Source organism: Lutra lutra, chromosome 15 (genome assembly GCF_902655055.1).
Source record: "Lutra lutra chromosome 15, mLutLut1.2, whole genome shotgun sequence".
Lineage (NCBI taxonomy): Eukaryota > Metazoa > Chordata > Mammalia > Carnivora > Mustelidae > Lutra > Lutra lutra.
The window spans coordinates 7702242-7725551 of NC_062292.1; the positions used below are offsets into that span (position 1 = coordinate 7702242).

The 23310-nt window shown below is 43.8% G+C and overlaps 1 protein-coding gene across 4 annotated transcripts in view; it reads right to left on the reverse strand.

The window, feature by feature from the left end:
• PLD5 (phospholipase D family member 5) overlaps nucleotides 1-23310 on the reverse strand; it is a 391790-nt gene that overhangs the window by 11742 nt on the left and 356738 nt on the right. For all 4 annotated transcript variants that reach the window (XM_047705556.1, XM_047705558.1, XM_047705557.1 and 1 more), the window contains 3 exons: nucleotides 22248-22445; nucleotides 14833-14969; nucleotides 3830-3998 (listed from right to left, as the gene is read on the reverse strand). In XM_047705556.1, coding sequence (XP_047561512.1) covers nucleotides 3830-3998; nucleotides 14833-14969; nucleotides 22248-22445 — 504 coding nt within the window. The remainder of the gene's footprint in view (nucleotides 1-3829; nucleotides 3999-14832; nucleotides 14970-22247; nucleotides 22446-23310) is intronic.

The following is a 23310-nucleotide window of genomic DNA, read 5'->3' on the forward strand; positions in this document are numbered from 1 at the left end:
TTTCCATAGTGGCTGTGCCCATCTACATTCCTGCCAACGGTGCACACAGGCTCCCTTTTCTCCACATCCTTGTTATCTCTTGTCTTTTTGATGATGGCTGTCCTAACATGCATGCTATGGTATCTCACAGCAGTTTTGGTTTGCATTTCCCTAATGACTAGCAGTGTTGAGCATCTTTTCATGTACCTCTTGGCCCTCTGTATATCTTCTCTGGAGAAATGTCTGTTCAGGTGCTTTGCCCATTTTTTAATTGGGTTATTTGTTATTCAGTTGTATGAGTTTTTGATTGATTTTGGGTATTAAGCCCTTATCAAATATATGTTTGCAAACATTTTTCCCCTTCTATAGGTGATCTTTTTTCACTTTCTTTTAATTTTGTTGCTTGTATTTTAGATGTCCCAATTATTACCTTAATCCATGTCAAGCAACTTCGTTCCTGTGTTTTCTTCTAGGAGTTTCATGGTTTCAGGTCTTACAGTTAAGTCTTTAATCCATTTTGTGTTCATTTTTTGTGATCGGTGTATGATTTGGGTCCGGTTTCATTCTTTTACATGTGGATATCCAGTTATCCCACACCATTTGTTGATGAGATTATATTTTTTCCCATTGAGTATTCTTGGCTCCCTTGTCAAATATTGGTTGGCTGCATATGCTTGGGTTTATTTCTGAGCTCTTGGTTCTATTCCATTGGTCTGTTTGTCTGTTTTTATGCTAGTACCATATCTGATGACCGAAGCTTTATAGCATAGCTTGAAATCGGGAAGTGTAATACTTGCTTCTTTGTTCTTCTTTCTCAAGATTTCTTTGGCTATTCAGGGTCTTTTGCAGTTCCACATAAATTTTATGAGCGTTTTTTCTACTTCTGTAAAAATGCCATTGGAATCTTGATTGGATTGCACTGAATTTATAGATGGCTTCGGTTGTATTAACGTTTAAACAATATCCATTTTTCTAATCTGTGAATGTGGGATGCCTTTCCATTTTTTTGCATCGTCTTCGATTTCTTTCATCATTGTCTTATAGTTTTCAGCATAGAAATGGTTCATCTCCTTAGTTAAGTTTATTCCTAAGTATTTTGTTGTTTTGATGCTAGTATAAATGGAATCTATGTCTTTATTTCTTTTTCAGAAATTTCACTGTTAGTGTGTAGAAACACCACTGGTTTTTGTATTTAATTTCATATCCTGCAACTTTGCTTAATTCATTGATTAAATCCAACATTTTTGGGGTTGAGTCTTATGATTTTATATATAGAAAATCATGTAATCTGCAAATAGAGACAATTTTGCTTCTTCCTTTTTAATTCTGATACTTTTTATTTCCTTTTCTTGCTCTGGCTGGGACTTCCAGTACTATGTTGAATAGGAGTGGTAAGAGCTGGAACACTTTTCTTTTTTCTGATCTTAAAGGAAAAGCTTTCAACTCTTCATCATTGAGTAAGATGTTAGCTGTAGGCTTCACAGACCTGTTTCTATTTCTAATACTGATTTGTGAATTCAGACATGTGCATGGCTACCACAGTTTATAAAAACCAGGTAAATGGAAAAAATTTGTTTTCCATCAATATTATTAGAATATTAGGGAGATTAAAATGTAATCTACATGAGAATCATAATTTTTTGAAATTTATGGTAAATCCTAGAATTTTATGTCTTTATATTGTTAACTTCAACTTTAAAAAAAATTTAATGGTATGAATGAGTTAAAGAACATTTTATCTATATTTTTGTTTATCCCAGAAATATATGTCAGATGTGTAGCTTCTCAAGTCTTTACAATGTACAATATAAATTTCTATGTCTTTACAATATAAATGTTCCTGCTTCATAGTGTAGTTGTGAATATTAGATAGTACATACAAGTATGTAATTCAGTGCCTAACTGTCTATACTCATGAACTTAAATTCCTTCATTTAAAAAAAAATATTAAGCACTTACTACTTCTAGGCAAAGTGAAATGAGATGCTGCCATAGAGTAATGATAAAAATGTAACAGATGTAACAACGGTTTACCCAATGGGTAGCAGGCAACAAGGAAATTGGTACTGTAGCATGGAAGGAATGGAGAACAAAGCAGTGGCAAAGTATCTGGTAAAATCATAACCTGCATTAATTTGGAAGGAAGACCAAGCACTCCCCCCACTCCCCGCCCCCCCCCCAAAACCTCTGGCTACAGGGCAAGGGATAGGGAACAAATTGTTAATAGTATATGTTGTTTGTTATTAGTGCTTTCAGGAAGTCATCAGAGGAGATGAATGAGCTCAGGATCAGGTGTGCTGGCTTATAAGCAGACAGGAAAGAGAACAGATATACTGGAAATTTGGTATTTCAATGGGTTGGAAAAACGGATTGTGCTAGGAGCCTAAGAGCAGAAAATTAGTTTGAAAAATACTTTTAAGTGACTGAGGCTAGTTAAGACTCAATCCTGCAGCAAAGATCTGATAACTGGAATAATCATAATCTGTATAATCTTCCCACCCAAGTCTGATGAGCTGAATGAAGCCACCATTAATGAGAGAGAGAGGGAGAAAAGGAGGGGAAGGGGGAGAAAGAGGGGGTGGGAGGCAGAGGCAGAAGTATAGGGGCAAGGAATCATATTGGTCATGTTTCAGAATTACGTGCAACAAAACTTTTGGCTGTGGCTACTGGTACATACATTTAACTGGCCTTCCCCTGTCCCTCTTATTTGGGGAGGAGGTAACTTCAGCCTGGGTTTTGGGTCTTATGCATAATTGTTTTCTTTTTAGTTTCTGTTTATCAAACTGTGAGGTCCAGAACTGCATGTCTCTGGGAGGTCCTGAACTTTGTGCTGTGCGGTACCCAATGGGGGATGAGGGTTCTCCGTGTGGGTGCCCAGAATGGCAGACTGATGACCCACAGACCTGTTCCCTTTGTCTTTTTGGGAACGCGCCTCCCCTGCCATTAGGTGTGGCGGGGCAGGCGACTTCTGAGCAGCAGCAGAAAGGCTAACGGGATCTTCACACCTCCAGGTCCACCCCGGAAATGCGTCACAGGCAGTCCTCCATTCTCTTTCCTGGCCTGGGGATGCTGAGGCTTGGGACTACCTTGGGAGCTATGTGTCAGAGCGGATGGTGACGTCCCTGTCATCTTGGTCCCTAAAGACTGCATGGAGCACAGAGCCATCACCCAGAAGGGTTCCTGGCACAGAGTAGGGTCTCAGGGTACATTTACCGAATGACTGCAGTGGGGGTTGGAAAAGGTGAACCCTAAAGGACTAGCGGGCCTTAGTCAGATAAGGCACAGAGGAAAAGAGTGCTGTAGGCAGAGGGAACAGCATGTGCAAAGGCCCAGAGGGGAGGAAGAGGGCATCTCATGTGAGGACCCGAGGAGAATCAAAGATGAGCTAAGGCATTGCTACACTGAGCTGAAAACCTGGTCCTGATCTTGCCTCCCTCAAAGTATGTGGATTAGCACCCAGCCCGAGGGACTGGAGCTCAGGTGGTGGTGGTGGGACACTGTGGAGGAGCACGTGTCGCTCCTTTGATGGTCACAGACTTAGAAACAGGAACGGCAGGTGAACGAGGCAGTTCAAGCAAAGCAGAGAAAACCCAACAGGCAGTGTGTGAAAACAGGGCGAGGCCGGGAGGGCTCCAGCAAACATGGGTTCCAAGCTCTTTTTCTCCTGTGTTTGTCTTAAAAAAAAAAAAAATACTTATCCTACTTTTGAAATATTTTCTCACTGTCAGAGACCATAATCCTGGTTCTTAACTGGCAGTTTATGCAAATGCGTGTGCCTACAGCTTTCACGGACGTGGGGAGGGAATCAGCCCTTTTTATGTAATAATACTGAAGTCAACATCATACTTACAACTTTCAAACTGCAGTTGGCTATTTCAGTGCAAATAGCTTTAAGAGATGAAATAAAGTTAAATGTAAGGGGGTCAGTTTCCTTCCAGAAGCTTATAAGGAGTCGAACTTTAACGCTTCGCAAAACTAATGCTTCTCTTATTTTCCCATCCAAGTCTGGCCAGTAAGTCCTGTAGGAATAATATCCATGTGGATAAAAATAAAGAAAATAAGTTAGTTTGGGGGAAGAAATTTACTAGACTGCAAAGAACATTTATATTAACCCAATCATTACTTTGTTCTTCAATATAGACATAACCTGATAGGATACCTTGAAAACAAACAGATCTCCTGGGTTGGGCACCGACAGAGGATACTCTCCTGGGTTCTCCCCCTGCCTGAAATGAGTTCTCCCACAACCGGGGCCTCAGGGGGTGTGGACAGACTGACCTCCACCACCTGCTGTCCTCACCGCTCCTAATCACCTCAGCTCACCTGTGCGCTGAGAGTCAACTTTCCAACAGAATTCTTTGAGCACCCCATTAGTCCCCAAAGTCTTTGAGAACTTCTTCTTTGGAAATTGCCACCCCCCGCTCCCCAAGTGAGCTTCTGCTCTGACTACCCAAACTTCCCTATACTCTCATTTCCAGGCTGCCTTCCTCTTTCCTGACCAAGCTACCAGCTACTCTGGCCCTGGACTTCTCCACCAGGCCAACGGGGTCTCCTGGAGGCTCAGCCTCTGCCCCGAATCCATAGTCTTTTGCCTTAACTCCTGACTCCTCCTGAGGCCACAGCTTCTCCAGAACTTCTGCCATGTTATTTGCCACCACAATTTACCCACCTGGTTTAGGAAATGGGGTCAGCCCCCCCAACACCACACAGTGTCACTTCCAGAACTGTCATCGATTTCTCATTTAAAAAGAAAAACAACAAACATTTCCATCTTAAAGACAAGCCCCAAATCTATTTCCCCTCAGCTCTGATGCGCGTAGACCTTCTGTTCACTGGTTCAAATCTTTCCCTCATTCCAGGCCAACTCAGTTTGGACTAATAAAGTATTATCAAAACCTTAGCCTGCTGGCTTTGTAATCAGCGCACCTCCAAATGTCTCCTCTTTGTATGGACTAGCCTGTGGTCCCCCAGTGTCCCGCACCCTGTGAAATCCCCACTGAGCGCTCTCCTGCCCTCTGTGACCCCCTCACTCTCCTACTCCATCAGCTCTGGGTCCCCTTCCCAACCCAGCCCAACCTCAGTGATCACCTGAAGGACACATGCCCTGCCACTTCCTCCAGCTCTTGGGCCAGAGCCACACCTCCCTTGGTCTGTTTCTACAGCCACAAAGCCAAGGACTGCTGAACAAGGTCAGCTCAGCCCTGAGAGGTACGAGACATCACAAAGGCATCTAGGCCCTCACCGCCATCCATCACCCCGTCCTTGCCTTGGGCAAGTTCTTCCTCTAGGACCTTTCTGTAGTTACTCTAAGCTGTACCCCACTCGAGAGAAACCGGTTTCTCCCTCTATGCACAATGTAGAGCTTCTCTGTTCTGATCTTTCACAACTTTCTACCCGCCCCCCCAGAGCCTCACACATCCTTCTCCCCTTTTCCCCAGCTCAGAGGATAAGGCAACCTGTTCAGGGTCAGACCTGGACCACCCTACCCCCTGGGCTATTCCCCTGACCCTCCACAACTGTGTCTCATTGGCCGTTCCTTCCCAAAGAGAGTTTCAACCCCCCCGCCCCGCTACCCCTTCCTCTTAGTTTGAGAACAAAATGTAAATCTTGCTCAGAAAACCCTCCCCTGACTGCATCTCTGTGTGGCTGGTGCACAATTTCTTTTCCCTTTTGAACTAAACTTCCATCTGTCTATCATCGGTCTTGGAGTGTAGCCGACACACGTTACGTTGGTCTCGGTGTACAACACAGTGATTCAGCATCTCTAGATATTACGTTGTGCTCACCACAAGGGCAGCTGCCATCTGTCCGCACACAGCACCGTGATACGATCATCGAGTATGTTCCCTATGCTGTGCCATCATCCTTGTGACTGACTCATTCTGCAGCTGGAAGCCTGTACCTCCCTCTCCCTTTGCCCATTTTGCCTATCCTCCTGCCCCTCCCCTCTGGCGACCATCAGTTTGCTCTCCGTATGTATGGGTCTGTCTCTACTTTTTTGAACGTAACTTCTCGAGAGCGTCATCTAGAACCTCTGACTTTACTTCACCGCCCCCACTCACTCCTCAGCCTACTGCCCCCTGGCCTCCAGCTCGCCATTTTTGTGCAAATCTCCAAGTCAGCGGTGATGTCCCAACAGCCAAATCTAATGGACATCATTCCATTCTTATTTTACTGTTAGTTTAAGCCACATGTGTCTCTGTTGATGGTTCTTTCCTTCTTGAAAGGGATTCCATGGCTTCTATGACCCTGTGGTTTGATGGTCTGTCCCTTATCTCTCACAGTGTTCCTTTATCTATTGTACGGTCCATACACCCTTAGGACTCCATCACCATCCCGTCCTCCTCTCTACAGGCCATCTCCATGGTGGCTTCATCTACGCACTTGATCTCAACTGTCTCTAGAGTTGAAAAGCTCCAAATTCACATCACCAGGCTAACCTTCTTCAGACTTCCTTCTGGGTATCTTTGTAAGATCTTTACCCATCTGGACCTTTATAAGGAACTTAAAGTCACAAATCTGCTTATTTCCTTCTACTTTGTGTAACATTCATCATCTCATCACCCAAAGCAAAAACCTGGCAATCCTTCTTGTGCCTCTCTCCTTTTCCTCATGTACTTCAGAGATATTCCTGGAATGTATATCCTTTATTCTCTCCTCCCAGTCCATCATCATCCCTGACCTGGGCCACTGTAACTGCTCCAAAATGGTTTCTCAGCCTCCGGTCTTGTCCCTGTCAAGTACATTTTCCATGACCACCGAAGTGATCTGTCTACAAGCACATCTCCCTTGATTGAAACATAGTAGAAGCTCCCCAAAGTCACAAGACTCCTTCACACTCAGATCCTCCTGTCCTTGGTCCCTGCCCTCTCTCCAACTTGAGAGATCCAACTTGATCTCTCACAGCCTGTATCCAGCACCAAACCTGTTACAAATCCTGGCATGTGGTAGGGCTATTTTTCCCCACCTGAAACTTTGCCCGAGCTGTCCCTTCTACCTGGAAAACTCCTTCTTATCCTTTGTTTGATCAACTCCTGTGTATTTTAAAATGTAATCAGGTAGCATTTCCTCCAGTAAGTTTCTGCTACCTTTGAACCTGCCGCAGCTGCTTTCTCACTGAGGACCTATAATATGATATGGATATACTATTGTACCATTCACCGCACTGTGCTGTTATAATAGGTTCTATGTCCATTTGCCCTATGGGATGGAGTTCCTGGGACCATACACCGCTCAGACTTTACTCACTCCTGCACAGTGCCCAATAAATATTTGTTGAATGCAAGCATAAGTGAAGAATATTAATAGCCCACAGACCAATCAGCCTCCGTTTTTTCTTATGGAATAAATTCAATGCATAGCATTGTATAAATTTAAAAAGCTACACAGCACGTAACTTTGGTACAGTCTTATATTGTAATGATTGCCAATGTACTGATAGTCACCGTATTACATAATCACGGTAAAATGCTCACAGCACACTAGCCTTGACCTATTTACTACTCATTACAAGTTTGCAGTTTTAAACACTGTCACTCTTGTCCCTTATCCCACAGCCATTGGTAACCATCATTGCACTGTGTTTTCTACAGGTAGAACTTTTCTAGATTCCATACAGAAGTGATATGGATTGCAAAAATCTTTCCCTATTCTGTAGGCTGTCCTTTTATTTTGTTAATTGTTTCCTTTGTGGTGCAAAACCTTTTGAGTTTGATATAGTCCCATCTGTTAATTTTTTGTTATTGTTGTTTGGGCTTTGGTGTCATGCCAAAAGAATTATTACCAAGACCATTATTGATGGGCTTTCCCCCTATATCTTCTTCTAGGAGTTTTATGATATCAGGTCTTATCTTTAAGTCTTTGATCTATCTTGAGTTAATTTTTGTGAGTCGTGTTGATTAGGGTCCAACTTCACTGTTCTCTGTGTTTTTCTCCAGTTTCCCCCAGCACCATTTGTTGAAGAGATTGTCCTTTCCCCATTGAATGTTCCTCGTGCCTGTGTTGAACATTAGTTGATTGTATAGGTCAGGGTTTAGTTCTGGGCTATTTTGTTCCATTGGTTGATGTCATTTATTTTTTTTTATTTTTTTTTTTTTTAAAGATTTTATTTCTTTATTTGACAGAGAGAAATCACAAGTAGGCAGAGAGGCAGGCAGAGAGAGAGGAGGAAGCAGGCTCCCTGCTGAGCAGAAAGCCCGATGCGGGGCTCGAACCCAGGACCTGGGATCATGACCTGAGCCGAAGGCAGCGGCCCAACCCACTGAGCCACCCAGGCGCCCCTGATGTCATTTATTTTTGTATTGTTTTTATTACTACGGCTTTGTCATGTAGTTTGAAATCAGGAAGTGTGATGCCTTGAACTTTGTTCTTTTTCTCAGGATTGTTTTTGGCTGTTTGGGGTCTTTTGTGGTTCTGCACAAATTTTAAGGTTATTTCTTTTATTTCTGCGAAGAATGCTTTTGGTATTTTGAAGGGGACTGCATTGAATCTGTAGATCACTTTCAGTAGTATAGTCACTTTAACAATATTAATTCTTCTAGTCCACGGACAGAGATGCCTTCCCATTTATCTGTATCTTCTTCAGTTTCTTTCAGCAAAGCTTTGTGGTTTTCACTGTACAGATCTTTCACTTCCTTTGTTAAATTTATTCCTAAGAATATTGTTTTTGATGTTACTGTGAATGTGATGGTTTTCCTGCTTTTTCAGAGGATTCATCATTGGTGTAAAGGAATGCAACTGATGCTGTATCATAACACTTCACTGAAATTGATTAATTCCAACAGTTTTTTTTTTTTAAATTGATTTTCTAGGACTTTCTACATATAAGGTCACATCATCAGCAAATAATGATAATTTTACTTCTTTCTTCCCAATGGGTATTCCTTTTATTTCTTGCCTGATTGCTCTGGCTAGGGCTCCCAAGACTGTATTGGGTAAGACTGCTGACAGTAGGCATCCTTGCTTTTTTCCTGATCCTGGGGGAAATGCTTTAATTTCTCTCCAGTGAGTATAATGTTAGCTGTTGGTTTGTCATATATGGCCTTTATCATGCTGAGTTATAGTCCTTCGGTACCTATGTTAGAGGTTTGTTTGTTTGTTTAATTATCATGAAAGGGTGTTGTATTTTGTCAAATGGTTTTTGTCTATTGAGATGATCATGTCATATTTATCATTTTATTGATGCAGTTTATTTGCATTTGTTGACTTGCATATGTTGAAATACCATCGTATCCCAGGGATAAAATCCCATTTGTTCATTGTGTATAATCCTTTTTTTTTTTTTTTTTAAAGATTTTTATTTATCCACCCGAGAGAGAGAGATCACAAGTAGATGGAGAGGCAGGCAGAGAGAGAGAGGGAAGCAGGCCTCCCGCTGAGCAGAGAGCCCGATGAGGGACTCGATCCCAGGACCCCGAGACCATGACCCGAGCCGAAGGCAGCGGCTCAACCCACTGAGCCACCCAGGCGCCCCTGTATAATCCTTTTTAATGTGCTCCTGAATTCGGTCTGCTACTATTCTCTTGAGAATATTTGCATCTATATCCATCAGGGATATTGGTCTATAGTTTTCTTTCTTGTGGTCTCCTTATCTGATTTTGGTAGCAAAGTAATACTGGCCTCACAGAATGAGTTTGAAAGTGTTTCTCCTTCTTGGTATTTTGAACAAGTTTGGGGGAGGACTGGTGTTAATTCTGCTTTAAACGTTTGGAAGCCATCTGGTCCTGAGGTTTCTTGTATTGGGAGTTTTTTTTTTTATTACTGACTCAATCTCTTTACTCACAACTGGTCTATTCAGATTTTCTCCATCTTCCTGTGTTAGTCTTGGTAGGTTGTGTGTTTCTAGAAATGTAGTCATTTCTTTTAGTTTACATAATTTCTTGACATATAATTGTTCATAATAGTCTCATAATTTTAGGTATTTCTGTAGTATCAGTTGTAATGTCTCCTCTTTCAAGTTTATTTCTTTGAGTTTTCTCTCTTTTTTCCTTAGTTAGTCTAGCTAAAGGCTTCAATTTTGTTTTTCTTTTCAGAGAACCAGTTCTTGGTTTGTTGACACTTTCTTTTGATTTGGTCTCTATTTCATTTATTTCTGGTTCGATACTTATTTTTTTAGTTCCTTGTGGTGTAAAGTGAGGTTATTTAAGATCTTTCTCCTTTCCCAGTGTATGTATTTATAGTCATAAACTTTCTTCTTGGATCTGCTTTTATGCATCCCATAATATTCAATATGTTATGTTTTCAAGACAATTTTTAATTTCCTTTTTGATTTCTTTGGCTCAACAGTTGTTTAGAAGTGCTTTTAGTTTCACGTATTTGTAGATGTTTTTACTGTTTTCTTGTTGATTCCTAGTTTCATATGATTGTGGTCAGAGAAGATAGTTGGTATGATTTCAACTCTCTTAAATTTGCTGATTTGTGGCCTAATATGTGATTTATCCTGGAGAACGTTCCACGTGCACTGAGAAGAACGTGTATTCTGCTGCCGTTGGGTGTGATGTTCTGTGCCCGCCCGCTAAGTCCATTTGTTCTAAAGCTAGGTTCAACTGCAACATCTTCTTTTTTTTTTTTAAAGATTTTATTTTTATTTATTTGACAGATAGATCACAAGCAGGCAGAGAGGCAGGCAGAGAGAGAGGAGGAAGCAGGCTCCCCGCTGAGCAGAGAGCCCGATGCGGGGCTCGATCCCAGGACCCTGAGATCATGACCTGAGCCGAAGGCAGCGGCTTAACCCACTGAGCCACCCAGGTGCCCCTGCAACATCTTCTTGTTGACTTTCTGTCTGATTGGTTTATCCATGGCTGTTGCTGGGTATTAGAGTGCCCTACAATTACCACATTATTGTCTCTCTCTCCCTTAGGATCCCTCATTAGTTGCTTAGTTTTTTTTTTTTTCTTTTAAGATTATTTATTTATTTGACAGAGAGAGAGAGATCGCAAGTAAGCAGAGAGGCAGGCAGAGAGAGAGGGGAGGAAGCAGGCTCCCTGCGGAGCAGAGAGCCCGATGCGGGGCTCGATCCCAGGACCCCGGGACCATGACCTGAGCCGAAGGCAGAGGCTTTAACCCACTGAGCCACCCAGGTGCCCGTGCTTAGTACGTTTTGAAGTCGCAGAGTTGGCAGCAAGCCCGTACATTTCCGATCGCTCTATCTTCTTGATATACCGGCCCTTTTATCATTATTTAAGGACCTTCTTTGTCTCCTGGGACTCTTTCTGGCTTAAAGTCTATTTTGTCCAATATAAGTATGGTTACACTTGCCTTCATTTCTGTTCGCTTGAGGAGTGTCATCTTGCATTCCCGCACTCTGAGCCTGTCATGTCTCTAGAGCTGAAGTGAGTCCCCTGTAGGCAGCATATTTGCTTTTCTGTCCCTCCTGCCACTCTGTGCCTTTTGATTGGTGAGTTCAGTGCATTTTCACGGAGGGTGATTACTAATAGGTAAGCATTTACTTACTACTGGCCATTTCATCTCCCGCCTTCTGGTTTGGTTTTTCCGTGTTTTTTTTTCTTTCTGCTTCGGTCTGCTTTTGCCAGTTGGTGGTTTTCCAGGATGATTTGGTCGTTCTCCCTCCTTTTTATGTTTCACATCTCTGCTCTAGATTTTTGTCATGTAGTTACAATGGGGTTTACACAAGGGATCTCATAGAAGAAAACAGTCTTTTCTCTACTGACTGCAGTTTTCTTTTCACCTATCATCCTTTTGCTCCTCTCCTCCTGTACTTTCGATGTCGTGATGTTACCTCTTCCTCAGCTGTGACTTCATCCCCAGTTTTAGTAGCAAGAGTTATGTTAACGCTCTTTTCCTTTAACATACAGTTAAGAGTATAATCTACCATTCCAAAAAGGAGTTACAATATTATAATATTCTAATTCCAACTGCTTATCACCTTAGTGTGCTTTCATTTTGTTGTTGTTTTCGTTTCAATTTGAAGAGCTCCCTTCAACACCTCTTGTAAGGCAGGTCTTGAGCTTTTGTTTTTCTGGGAAAGCCTTTGTTTCTCCTTCACATCCGAAAGGTTACTTTGCCAGAGGGGGTTCTTGGCTGCCAGCCCACATTTTTATTGTTCCTTCACACTTTTACTGGTTTCCTTCTGAAAGATGTATTGCATGTGACTGAGGAAATAAATAATGAACCACCGCACACGGAGAACCAAATAAATAAGTGAATTGCTTAAAGAAAGAGCACCCGATGGCTAAAACAGGAAGAAGTGAAATAGGGCCTCTGGTTTTTTTACTGCAAGATCTACTTAGCCACACATCATTGTACTTCTTTGAAAAGTAGAAGTTACTTCTAACATTGCTGCTAAGTGATGGTGTATATTTTTTTTACACGTTGCCAACTATTTCTACTTTGGGAGCATGTGAATTTTTCCTTTCATTTGGATGTTTAGCAGTGCATACACTAAAAGTTAAGTCTGTAGCATATTTGATAGTATCTATTTGTTTATTCAAGTTGGAATCACTCCTGAAAGATTTCTCCAGGATAAGGAATCAGGCTGACTTAAATATTTTTTCTTTTTTCTTTTTTTTTTTTTTTACTGTAATGAAGTTTAATATACAGAAACAAAACAAAATTTTCTCATAGACTGGCTAGTGGTAATGTTATTCAAAAGTTGTCTTTCAAACCTGAAAGACCCAGCTTGCTTAATTTTTTTTTATACTACCGAAAAAGAATGTTTTGCCACAAATGAATAACAGAGACATGTCATTGGCATGTTTATAATTATGAAATATCTAAAGCCCATTTATACTTGATAAGAAAATAGTTAAAGGTAATTAGAGTATTTTAAAGTAAGGTAAAATCTCATCTGGTTACGGTTGAGATTTTACCGGTCCTACTTTCAGATTGATGAGTGGGGCATTCAGTGCTTAAAGCAGTTTGTTGTTTTCCTTTGGTGAGACTGTGAAAGGAAGAAAAAGTGTAGCTCTATGTAGCTACATGGTTCTACTGCAGAACGAATAATGAAGTCATGCCACCACTCACAGAAGTAAAATGCACCCAAACAAAAAACAAACCAAATAGACATTCTCAGCTGACACAAACTTCAGTGTCTTTTCCCAGGGGGGGTTCCAATTTTTTTTTCATTCTTACATATTTAATTACAGCTTAGATGTTTGAACTATTTCTTATGTCTCTGAGGACTTTTCATCAGAATCCTTGACAACAGGGGCAAGGTCTTACAATATTTTAAGTATGGGAAAAGAACTCTTCTTTTACTAACCATTTCAGGGAGATTAATAACCCAAATGCAAAACTTCATGTGAGTTTTCCGTTCTTTATCATTCTTTTTTTTTTTTTTTAAGATTTTATTTATTTATTTGACAGAGAGAGATCACAAGTAGATGGAGAGGCAGGCAGAGAGAGAGAGAGGGAAGCAGGATCTCTGCCGAGCAGAGAACCCGATGTGGGACTCGATCCCAGGACCCCGAGATCATGACCTGAGCCGAAGGCAGGGGCTTAACCCACTGAGCCACCCAGGCGCCCTGTTCTTTATCATTCTTTTAGTTTTCTCTAACTTTTGCTTTTCCAAGATGTTTTAGGTTCTCCATGCTAACTCCCTCCCCCTCAACCCCTTCCAACCATAAAGGAGCTTAATTTTGTTCCTGGGACTTCATGGGATGAAGGTTTTGTCAATCCTAAGAAATCATCCTCCATACTAACATAAGTCCATAAACTTGACCTTATTCTCCTTCCACAATAATGGAAAAATTAGGCAAAACCTATCTATTAGGTTTCAAAATCGTCCCCAGGGGGAGTTGACATCTAAAATGGTATCTGAAACCACATACACAATAAACAAGAGGAAAATGAAAAGGAGGGCTAGAAACTGTGCACAAGTAGATGGGTAAAAACCTATGAATATTCAAGGATGTACTGCATTTTAAAGTAAAAGTGTTTTCATAGTGTCTCCAGCAGTTCTGGGAGAAACATGCTTTCGCAATCCTACAGCCATTTGCATAAGGAAGCATATTATGCCTATGTGGGGTTGGCAACTTAAAAACATTAAAGCAATAGAGAGCACGCATAATCATTTTACCGCAGCAAATGGTTATTTTGAAATTGTAATTTTCCAAATTAAAAAGTCTCAGGTGGTACTCCCAGAAATGTGCCCTTTGAAAACTTTTCCTGGACGAAATGCGTTCTTTAGAATGCAAGTACCCAAATCTTCGCACTCCCAGCAAGAAAGCAAAAGCAGGAAACATTTGGGGGCAGAGCCACGCCTGTATCCATGTAAATATTCAGGGACTTACACACTGCCCCAAACTGATGAATTACTGAAAAAAAATCCCTTTATTTTTAAAATGCTTTCTTCTTCATAGAGAAGAATGGATTGACTGAGAACATACATGTTCTGAGTCTCCTCCTTCTTGAAGCTGAAAGCATATGAAAGTTGAGCATTCAATGAAGACTGGCGGGGACACAACGAGATGACGTCTCCTCCACGGAAGGTCGTGCCAGGCCTCCTCAGTGTCAGCATGTCCTTCAAGGACACCTGCGAACTCATCTTTAAGACGTAGTTTTTTTCTGAATCGTTTGGATTATTCCATTTATTTTTATTTTTCAAATAACGCTCAGATTGACAACACCCCCATCTTCATTTTAAAGTCGTTCCAGTGCCTGTAAGGTAGAGCACTGAGGAACTCTGGCAGGAGGAGATGACCCCTGAGTCCTGCAGATGGACTGAGGGAGGAGACGTGTCATGGGCAAGATCCAAATGCAGACCGAGGAGGGCTGATGGGCAGCGACCCAAGGTGAACAGAGAGCATCTCCGGGTGCAGGCTGGCTCCCCGTGGTCCCCCATGTGTGCCTGGCCCTGGAGAATGGGCTCGAGGACGAGGCTGTGCACTCACTGACCTTTTGGTGCTGGTGCTGGAGATGGGCAGGTAGTCTGTGACCGCGATGTAGACGTACTGCTTGGCGTCGTCGATCACGCTGTAGATAGCATCGATGTCGAAGCTTCTGTTCTTGGGGCAGAAGAGCTTGGGAGAATTCTGCAAAAACACACAAAAAACCAAGCGTTTAGATTGCTTTTTGTTAGCTGGGGCTTTCTCTCTTTTGTTGCTGTGTTTTACATGTTCTAATGGAGCTTGGCTTTTGGGTCAAGTTTTGCAAACCAACTTCGCAGTTCTGGATGAGATCTGACTAATATGTATGCGATCCTAGCATAGCTGAGGCATGTTCAGATCTGGGTGTGCTAGGATGGGTCTCGAGGCTGTCCTTTACGTCTGTTTTGGGAGGGAATTCTAACATTCGATACCCAAACCCGATTTGGGGAGCACTCTAGCTCTAAACTTAGGGGGCTCTGGTGGACACTTTGTCAGGTAGAGCTGCAAATTTTCTCAGGAGTTCCCGCATACCTATTCTATACAGACGGTAAGTGGAGGGGCATGCGTAATCCAAGGGGTGTTTTGTACCGGAAGTCTGAATACATGGTTTCTGGAACTCCCTGCTGTGGGGGCGGGGCATTGGGTCTCTCATCCAAGGTTCAGGGGCTGACCGAACCATGCTGCTGGGAATCCTCAACCCGGCTTAGGGAAGATGAAGTGGGTGTTCTAGATCCCGACCCAGGAGGAATGCGGAGCATGGGGGAGGGGGGCAGGAAAGGAGTCTGGTCAGCCCCGCCCCCACCCTGACGACCCTGCTCAGAAAGTCACCTTGGCAGCTATCAGATGGTTTTTGATTATTTAAATGATTTTTACTTTGGAATGAGGGTGAGCTTCTAAGTCTTTGAAAAAGACTAATGCCAAAACAACAACAAACCCTCATGAATGGACATAAAATAGAAACAAACCATACCACACAAAAGCAATAAAAAACAAAACCCAGCGCTGTCTCTCCCCCCTTCACCCAGCACACACATGGTGGTTACTCCGGCTGTCCCCGGGACACATGTTCCTGCTTTACAGCGTCTCCTGTGTCTCCCTGTCCCTCTTGCCATTTCTCCCTAGTGCTCTTTGCTGGGACTTTAACACATCATTTCCTTGTCACCATGATGTAAACACACACACACGTGTCTGGGACTCCTGCCTGAACTCGGAGGGGTCTATCTCTGGCCCTCTGTGCCCTGGCCTCCCGTTTCTCTGCCTCCCTCCTGGGCCAGCCACCATGCCCTCCGTGCCCCAAAGGGAAGGAACGGCCCAGCCCCCATCTGTGTGCTCTGCGTGTCAGCATTTCTGGCCCATCTGAGTCCTAGACTTCCTTTGCCCTCCAGCTCAAGGATGAGCCCCTCTGTAGAACCCAGAGGCTCCTTCTCCTTTCTCCGGCCTCTCATAATATGATTTATCTGTGATATTAGTTAGCCTATGGCCCCTGCCTCACCGGCCTGCCGAGACAGTCCCTGGCTGAATTTTAGGGATTGTATGCCACTCATATTTCTGTCTCTATCAACACAGTCAATATGGAAACGACGTAATTCCCTCAGCCTGTTGGGTCTGCTTTAAATGTTAGTACCAGGGGTCTGGGTGGCTCAGTTAAGTGGCTGCCTTTGGCTCGGGTCATGATCCCAGAGTCCCGCGTGGGGCTCTCTGCTCAGCGGGGAGTCTGCTTCTCCCTCTGCCTCTGCTGCTCCCCCTGCTTGTACTTTCTCTGTGTGTGTCAAATAAGTAAACTAAATCTTTAAAAAAAATGTTAGCCCCAGGCCAGGGCCTGAGCCAGTCCTGACACGCAGCCGGAGGCCCCTGTTTTTGTTTCGAAGTCTCCTGGATTTCCTTGTGTGTTCCCAAAACTAGTTTTGGTTTCAGGGAGGAGCAAATGGAGGCGTAGTGTCCTTGGTCTCCTCACATCTGGTCGTGCGTGGTGCCATCCAGTGCTCCTGGCCCGGCTTCCGCATTTACAGCCTGCGGCGTCTGGGCGGGGTCCCTTCCACCTGCTGAACCCCGTGGCTGAAGGGGGGTGGGTCATCACCGGACACACCTGCCTCGCTTCCGGGCCTCTTCTGTGCTTGCCAGTCTTTGTTCTGCCAATAGCACTCAGCGCCTGCCACGTCCCAGCTCTAGTCTGGCCACTTGGCATACATCGGTGGCCCTAATAAGTTGCTGGCTTGGTGGCATTTATTCTGCCCGTGACATGGGGTCGTCTTCATGAGTCTGGGTGCTTCTGCACTGGCGTGTGCCCCGCTGGGCTACGTATCTCCAGCACCTGGTTATCTGCACGCCACTCCTAGCCCCTGCTATATAGCAGTATCTGCGGGCTGAACGTGAGAGGGCTTCCTACGTTAACCAGCGCTGCAGGCTGGAGGGACTCCCGGACCGGACCTCACTCCCAGTGGAGCTGCTTCACGTTGGGTATTTCCATCCGCTCGGGAATAGCCCTGGATGTGCACTTGCCCGCCGCGTTGCTTCCTACGGTCCCATCGCTGAACCCGATGCCTGGAGTGCGGCAGGTGTTGCATGTGTGTATTAGGGAAACGCGTGACTATTTGTGTCAGTCCCCCCGGCCCTGGGGGCGTGGCGGTGCCTGACGGTGTGTTCCAGAGTCCACTACCTTTGAAAATAGTGTCTGGATATACCAGTGGCTTTGAAATATTTGCTTAAGACGTAAGTGAATGAACAACCACCTGAAGAATGACTGATCTACTGGTCCAACAGAGGAAGTTAACTAGTTCCAATATTAACTAGTTCCAATAATTTAATTAGAAGGCTGTTAAGTCTCCCTCTTATTGGTCCTGAATTAATTTTTTTTTAAGAAGATTTTATTTACTTATTTGACAGTAAGAGAGTACAAGTAGGCTTCCCGCTGAGCAGATAGCCGGATGTGGGGCTCGATCCCAGAACCCTGGGATCATGACCTGAGCAAAAGACAGACGCTTACCTCAGCAAGCCACCCAGGTAGCCCCTGAATTAATTTTCTGAGCCTTGCACTGTGTACTCCTTTATTATGGGAAGGAGCAGGAAAACATTCTCTTTGTTTTGGCTCTGTGATGACCTTTTACCACTCCAGTTCTCTTCTGCACCTGCATCTAGGCAATATGTTTCTCTCTCAGATCAAGTAGTGCCTTAAACATGCACATAACTTGCTTTGTATAGTCTTTAAATGCTCGCCTTAGCAGGCTTCTGATTTATTTCACAACTGTTTCCTGGTTTGTAAAGAGTCCACACTCCATCCCAAGAATATTTAAGTTAAAATATATTAAACACAAAAACCTGGCCCCACGGAAGGGAGAAAATATTTGCAAACTGTATATGTGGAATGTATAGGAACACTCACCACTCAATAATAAAAATCCAAGTAAAGTGGGCAAAAGATTGGAAAGACATGTCTCAGAAAAGATGAACAAAGGGCCAAAGAACACACTAAAATATACAAGTAGAAACCACAGGGACATACCATTTCACACCCACCAGGAGGGGTGAAATAAAATTGAAAATAACAGGCATTGGGAAAGACGTGGAGACACGGGAGCTGTCATTTGTTGCTGGTGGAATCGTCAATTGGGGCAGCCAGTTTGGAGAACGGTTTGTCAGTCTCAGAGTGTGCAGCACACAGTTATCACATTGCCCACGGTAATTCTCCTGAGTCTACACCCCAAGACACTGGAAACGGGTGTTCCAATAAAACCTTGTACATAAAGCTTCACACCAGCACTCTTCACAGGAGCCAGAAGATAGAAACTCCTTAATGTTCATCAGTCCATGGACGAATAAACCAAATGTGATGCCTGGAATATTATTTGACCATGAAAAAGAAGGGATGTACTGATTCATGTTGTAACATTAATAGACTTTGAGAGAAAGGAGTCAATTATGAAAGACGACACACTGTTGGGTGGCTCAGTCAGTGAAGCGTCAAACTCCTGATTCTGGCTGAGGTCATGATCTCAGGGTCATGAGGCTGAGCCCCACGTTGGGCTCTGGGCTCAGTGGGGAGTTTGCAAGAGTCTGTCTCCCTTTTTCTCTGCTCCCTCCTGTGCTCTCTCGCAAACAAATAAATCTTAAAAAAAAAAAAAAAAAAAAAGACTATATCCTGTCTTATTCCACTAATATGAAATGCTAGAGAGAGGAGAACCCTAAGAGACAGACAGTAGAGGTTGCCAGGGCCTGGGGGAAGGAGACTATGGAGAGTGACCCCAGTGGGTGTGGTGATGACAATATTCGAAATGAGACAGTGGATATGTAAACACAGCTCTGGCCACACTAAAACCCACTGAATCATATACTTGGAAAGGGTGAATTTCATGGAATGTAAAGCATCTCTCCACAAAGTTATTCAAATGTAATTAACAACGAAGTAAGGGAACAGAGCGGGGTATTTTTCACAGCACCACGTTCTGCTTAATGTTTGCGCTCACTCACTAAACGCATCTCAGTCTGCAGGACCGGATGGGTGAATGAAACCTTAACAAGAAATGAGATCTGTCTAGCACCCAGATCCGTAACAACAGACTTTGAGGGGCACCTAGGTGGTTCCATCGGTTAAGCGTCTGCTCACGGTCCTGGGATCAAGTCCCACAGTGGGCTCCCTGCTCATGCTCTCTTTCACAAATAAATAAAATCTTAAAAAGAACAGACCTTGAACCAACTAGTCTTGATCTTGGAAAGCAAATTTATAATCTCAAAGGTTCTAAAGAGAAATCTACAAGATAAGACCAAAACACAATCAACTATGGTTCTTGTTTCTGACTTCAATGGGGAATGTAAATAAATCGAAACCATGTGGCTCCAAGTGGTTAGAGATCACAGAGTGAAATCTCGCCAGGCCTTTCCTTGTGTTCCATGAGAAAATTAGAAATAATCCACATTTGTATCATAACTTAAAATTTATATATAACATGCTAAGTTATTAATCATCCCAAATCTAATTTGGGGAATGGTAATTAAGGTCTTCAATAATATTTGTGTGTGCGTGTGTTAACTTAGTCTTGGGACTGTGAGATTATAAAAATATACTATTTTAGGGGCACCTGGGTGGCTCAGTGGGTTAAAGCCTCTGCCTTCAGCTCAGGTCATGATCCCAGGGTCCTGGGATTGAACCCTGGGATCAGGCTCTCTGCTCAGCAGGCAGCCCTGCTTTCTCCCACCCCTCTCTGCCTACTTGTGATCTCTGTCAAATAAATAAATCTTTTTAAAAATATACTATTTTAAGATATTTTATAACAAATGCTTTGAATTTCAATAAATTTGCCTTGACATTTGTTTGGCACATGTTACTCAGAAAATTATATGCATCCTAGAACTTTTTATTAAAATTACTACTAATAAAACCAATCCCACATTTATTGTTGCTTTTAGGGAGCTGTAAGTAATGTGCTGGGAATAGCAATGATGAAGATGGCCCTGTATATGGCCTTTGGAGCCTTTTAAATAGTGGGAGCGATGATCAATAAACCAACAGTTATGAGAATGTGATAAATGCTACATTAGGGGTGAGATCAAAGAGCTTTGGGCAAATGTTACCAATTCCAGTGGTGGGGAGGCCTGACTTTATTTTTTACCTGCAAGGTTTTATGTCTCTGCAAAAACCGTGTTCAGTTAACATGTGTCCGACTGGAATTCAAAGGTAGGCTTGATAGTAATGGGAAATAGAAGATAAAGTGATAATATGAAAAATGAAAGCAGAGGCATTATACAGTTTAAAAGGCTATTCCTGAAGACATATTTCAAAACTCTATTTATTTTGGGGCAAATCATTTAATAAAAAGCAACTGGCAAATCTGCCCTAGAATACAACAAAGGCCTTGGTCTTAGTAGATTTTATTAAGGGTCTGGCCTTCTCCCTGGGGCAGGTATGGTAACTTTGGGATCAACAAGGGGGGACTCCCCCAGCTTTTTAAGAGTCAGAATATAAATGTACACAAAACTCACATCCACCTAGCTCCAAGATTCAACATCCAGCAACTATCCCTCCTGCTTCCTGCTCTAGGGCTGAGCAAATGTCCCTTGGGCTGATATGTCACCCTGTCACCTTCTGGATTCAGGGTTCCCTGGCCAATTTCCTATTGCTAGTCGTCTACAAATGCAGAATCCGAGCTGGCCTTCCCGTCTTACAGGGTTGTCTTGAGCGGAAACGGAACAGAATACATGAAATGATTAGGCTTGTAGAACGCCCCATGCACTACGCTACGTGCGACTGCATTGTGGTCTGCGGCACATTTTAAAAAGAAAAGGTTTTTTTATAGCTTGGTTTGATGAAAGTCTTGCAGTCTATGTTCTGCTATTTGTATTTGTATTTATATGAATTTGTTAAGACAAAAAAAAACACCCTCTTTTGTCTCAATTGTTACCTGGATAAATTTTCAGACTGTGCTTTGGGTTTGATCCGCAAAAAGGATGATGAGCATGTTGAATGAGGAGCATGGTTTTAAGCAGTTTATCTGAGCACTAGGACGAGCTGTGGAGCCTGCTTCAAAACAAAATTCTAAGGTCTCACCCCAGTCCAGTCCTTCGATCCTGGGTAGGAGTAGGGGGCTCTACATTTGCATTTTAAACGTACTCCCCAGGGACACCTGGGTGGCTCAGTTGGTTGGATGACTATCTTCGGCTCGGGTCATGATCCTGGGGTTCCAGGATCGAGTCCCACATCGGGCTCCCAGCTCCATGGGGAGTCTGCTTCTCCCTCTGACCTTCTCCTTGCTCATGCTCTGTCTCTCTCCAAATAAATAAATAAAATCTTTAAACGTACTCCCCAGCCAGTCCTTTTTTTTTTTTTTTTTTTAAGGTGTTTCTGTGACAGAGACACAGCAGGGTGTAGGGGGAGTTGAGGGGAGAAGCAGGTTCCCCACTGAGCAGGGAGCCTGATGCGGGGCTCAATCCCAGGACCCTGAGATGGAGGCAGACATCTAAATGACTGAGCCACCCAGGTGCCCCTGCCCCAGCCAGTTCTTAATTAAAGACTGGGGAGCAGGGCTGTAGGCACAGAGTCACACTGCCCATTCCCAGTGACACTGTGGGGCAGCTGTGGTGGGTGGGGGATGGGTGGTGGTTTTCAGTGTAGTCAGGGGCCGGAGGCTGTGCCGTGCCCTGCCCTCAGCTTCAGTGACGTACACACAGCTCTCCTTTTACCTGTGTTACACAATGGGGTTCCCTCAGACTCCTTTCATCAAAGGAGGGTTCCGTGGCTAGAGCAGAGGAGCACAGTGACCGCAGGAGCTAGGAATGAGCATTAACCTTCATCACTGTTCCCCTCACTGGGGACAGCCGAGTCTGATAGCACGTATCTTACCTCTTCGAGGGATGGGACAGAACTGATGTGGAGAATTCAGGATGGCCCGGCCCTGGATCATACTCGAACGTTCCAGCTTGGGAGGAAGGAGAAGCGGGAGGGCAAGGACTCACCGACACAAAGGCTTGAGATTTGGTTTCGTTCAACTGAAGCTGCAACTTCTTCTCGTTGTCATAGACGCCATAGAGCCTCTTGGACCAGGTCTGAGGCACTCTGTTCTTGAATTTTAACGAGCTGTACAGGGCGAATATCCTCTGTAAGTCCAGGACCAGGCAGCTGCAGTTATAGAAGATGACCCCGAGCTCTTTCATCTGTGGGATTAAAACAGAAAGAGCATTGATGCCACGTACAACGGATGGTGTCCGTTTCAGAGGAAAAAGACCGGCAAGAGTGCAGTCCTGGGGACTTCATCTCCTGCGGCTGTTACACAGAAGTGTGTGGATACGGTCACAGTCTGGGATATAGAAGTGATGCTGTATAAAAGTGCTTCAATATTTAAGGAGAACTGTGGCCTGCCATTTTGCATTGGGGATCTCATAATTTTTTCCATATTCACTTCCATTTTTATTTATTTCAGAGAGAGAGAGTGTGTGTAAGCATGAGCAGGGAGAGGGGCAGAGGGAGAAGCAGACTCCCCACTGAGCAGGGAGCCTGATACGGGGCTCGATCCCAGGATGAGGACCCCAGCGGAAGGCAGACGCATAACTGACTGAGCCACCCAGGCACCCCTGCCTCCATTTTCCATACCAGATCTTCAGGTTCGTTTCCTTAGAATATTTTTTCCGTATGAATCCTTACATCACCCAGCAATATAAAGGTAGGGTTTTAAGGGCAGCTTCATGGAATGGTTTAGATCATGGATTCTGAAGTCATGATAAGGAAAATCTGTGTTCTGAGGTGGCGGACCAATCCGGCAGGGGAATCCCAGTCCCGGCCGCAGGGCCATTCCTTGTTCTCTGCCACCCACCCTGCTGGCTGTGGCCGCAAGAGTGGCACAGATATGGAAGTCAAAGTGTATAAACTACCCCCTTTGCGCTCCGGTCTCACACCTTGAGAGATTACTCTCTCCCGGGCCCACTGCCATGAAATGAACCTTCGGTCCTCCAAGGTCTCTGAAGGCCGCTTGGCTTTTTTTGGCCAGGACCCAGTCCAGGTTCGCAACACGTGGCTCCCACG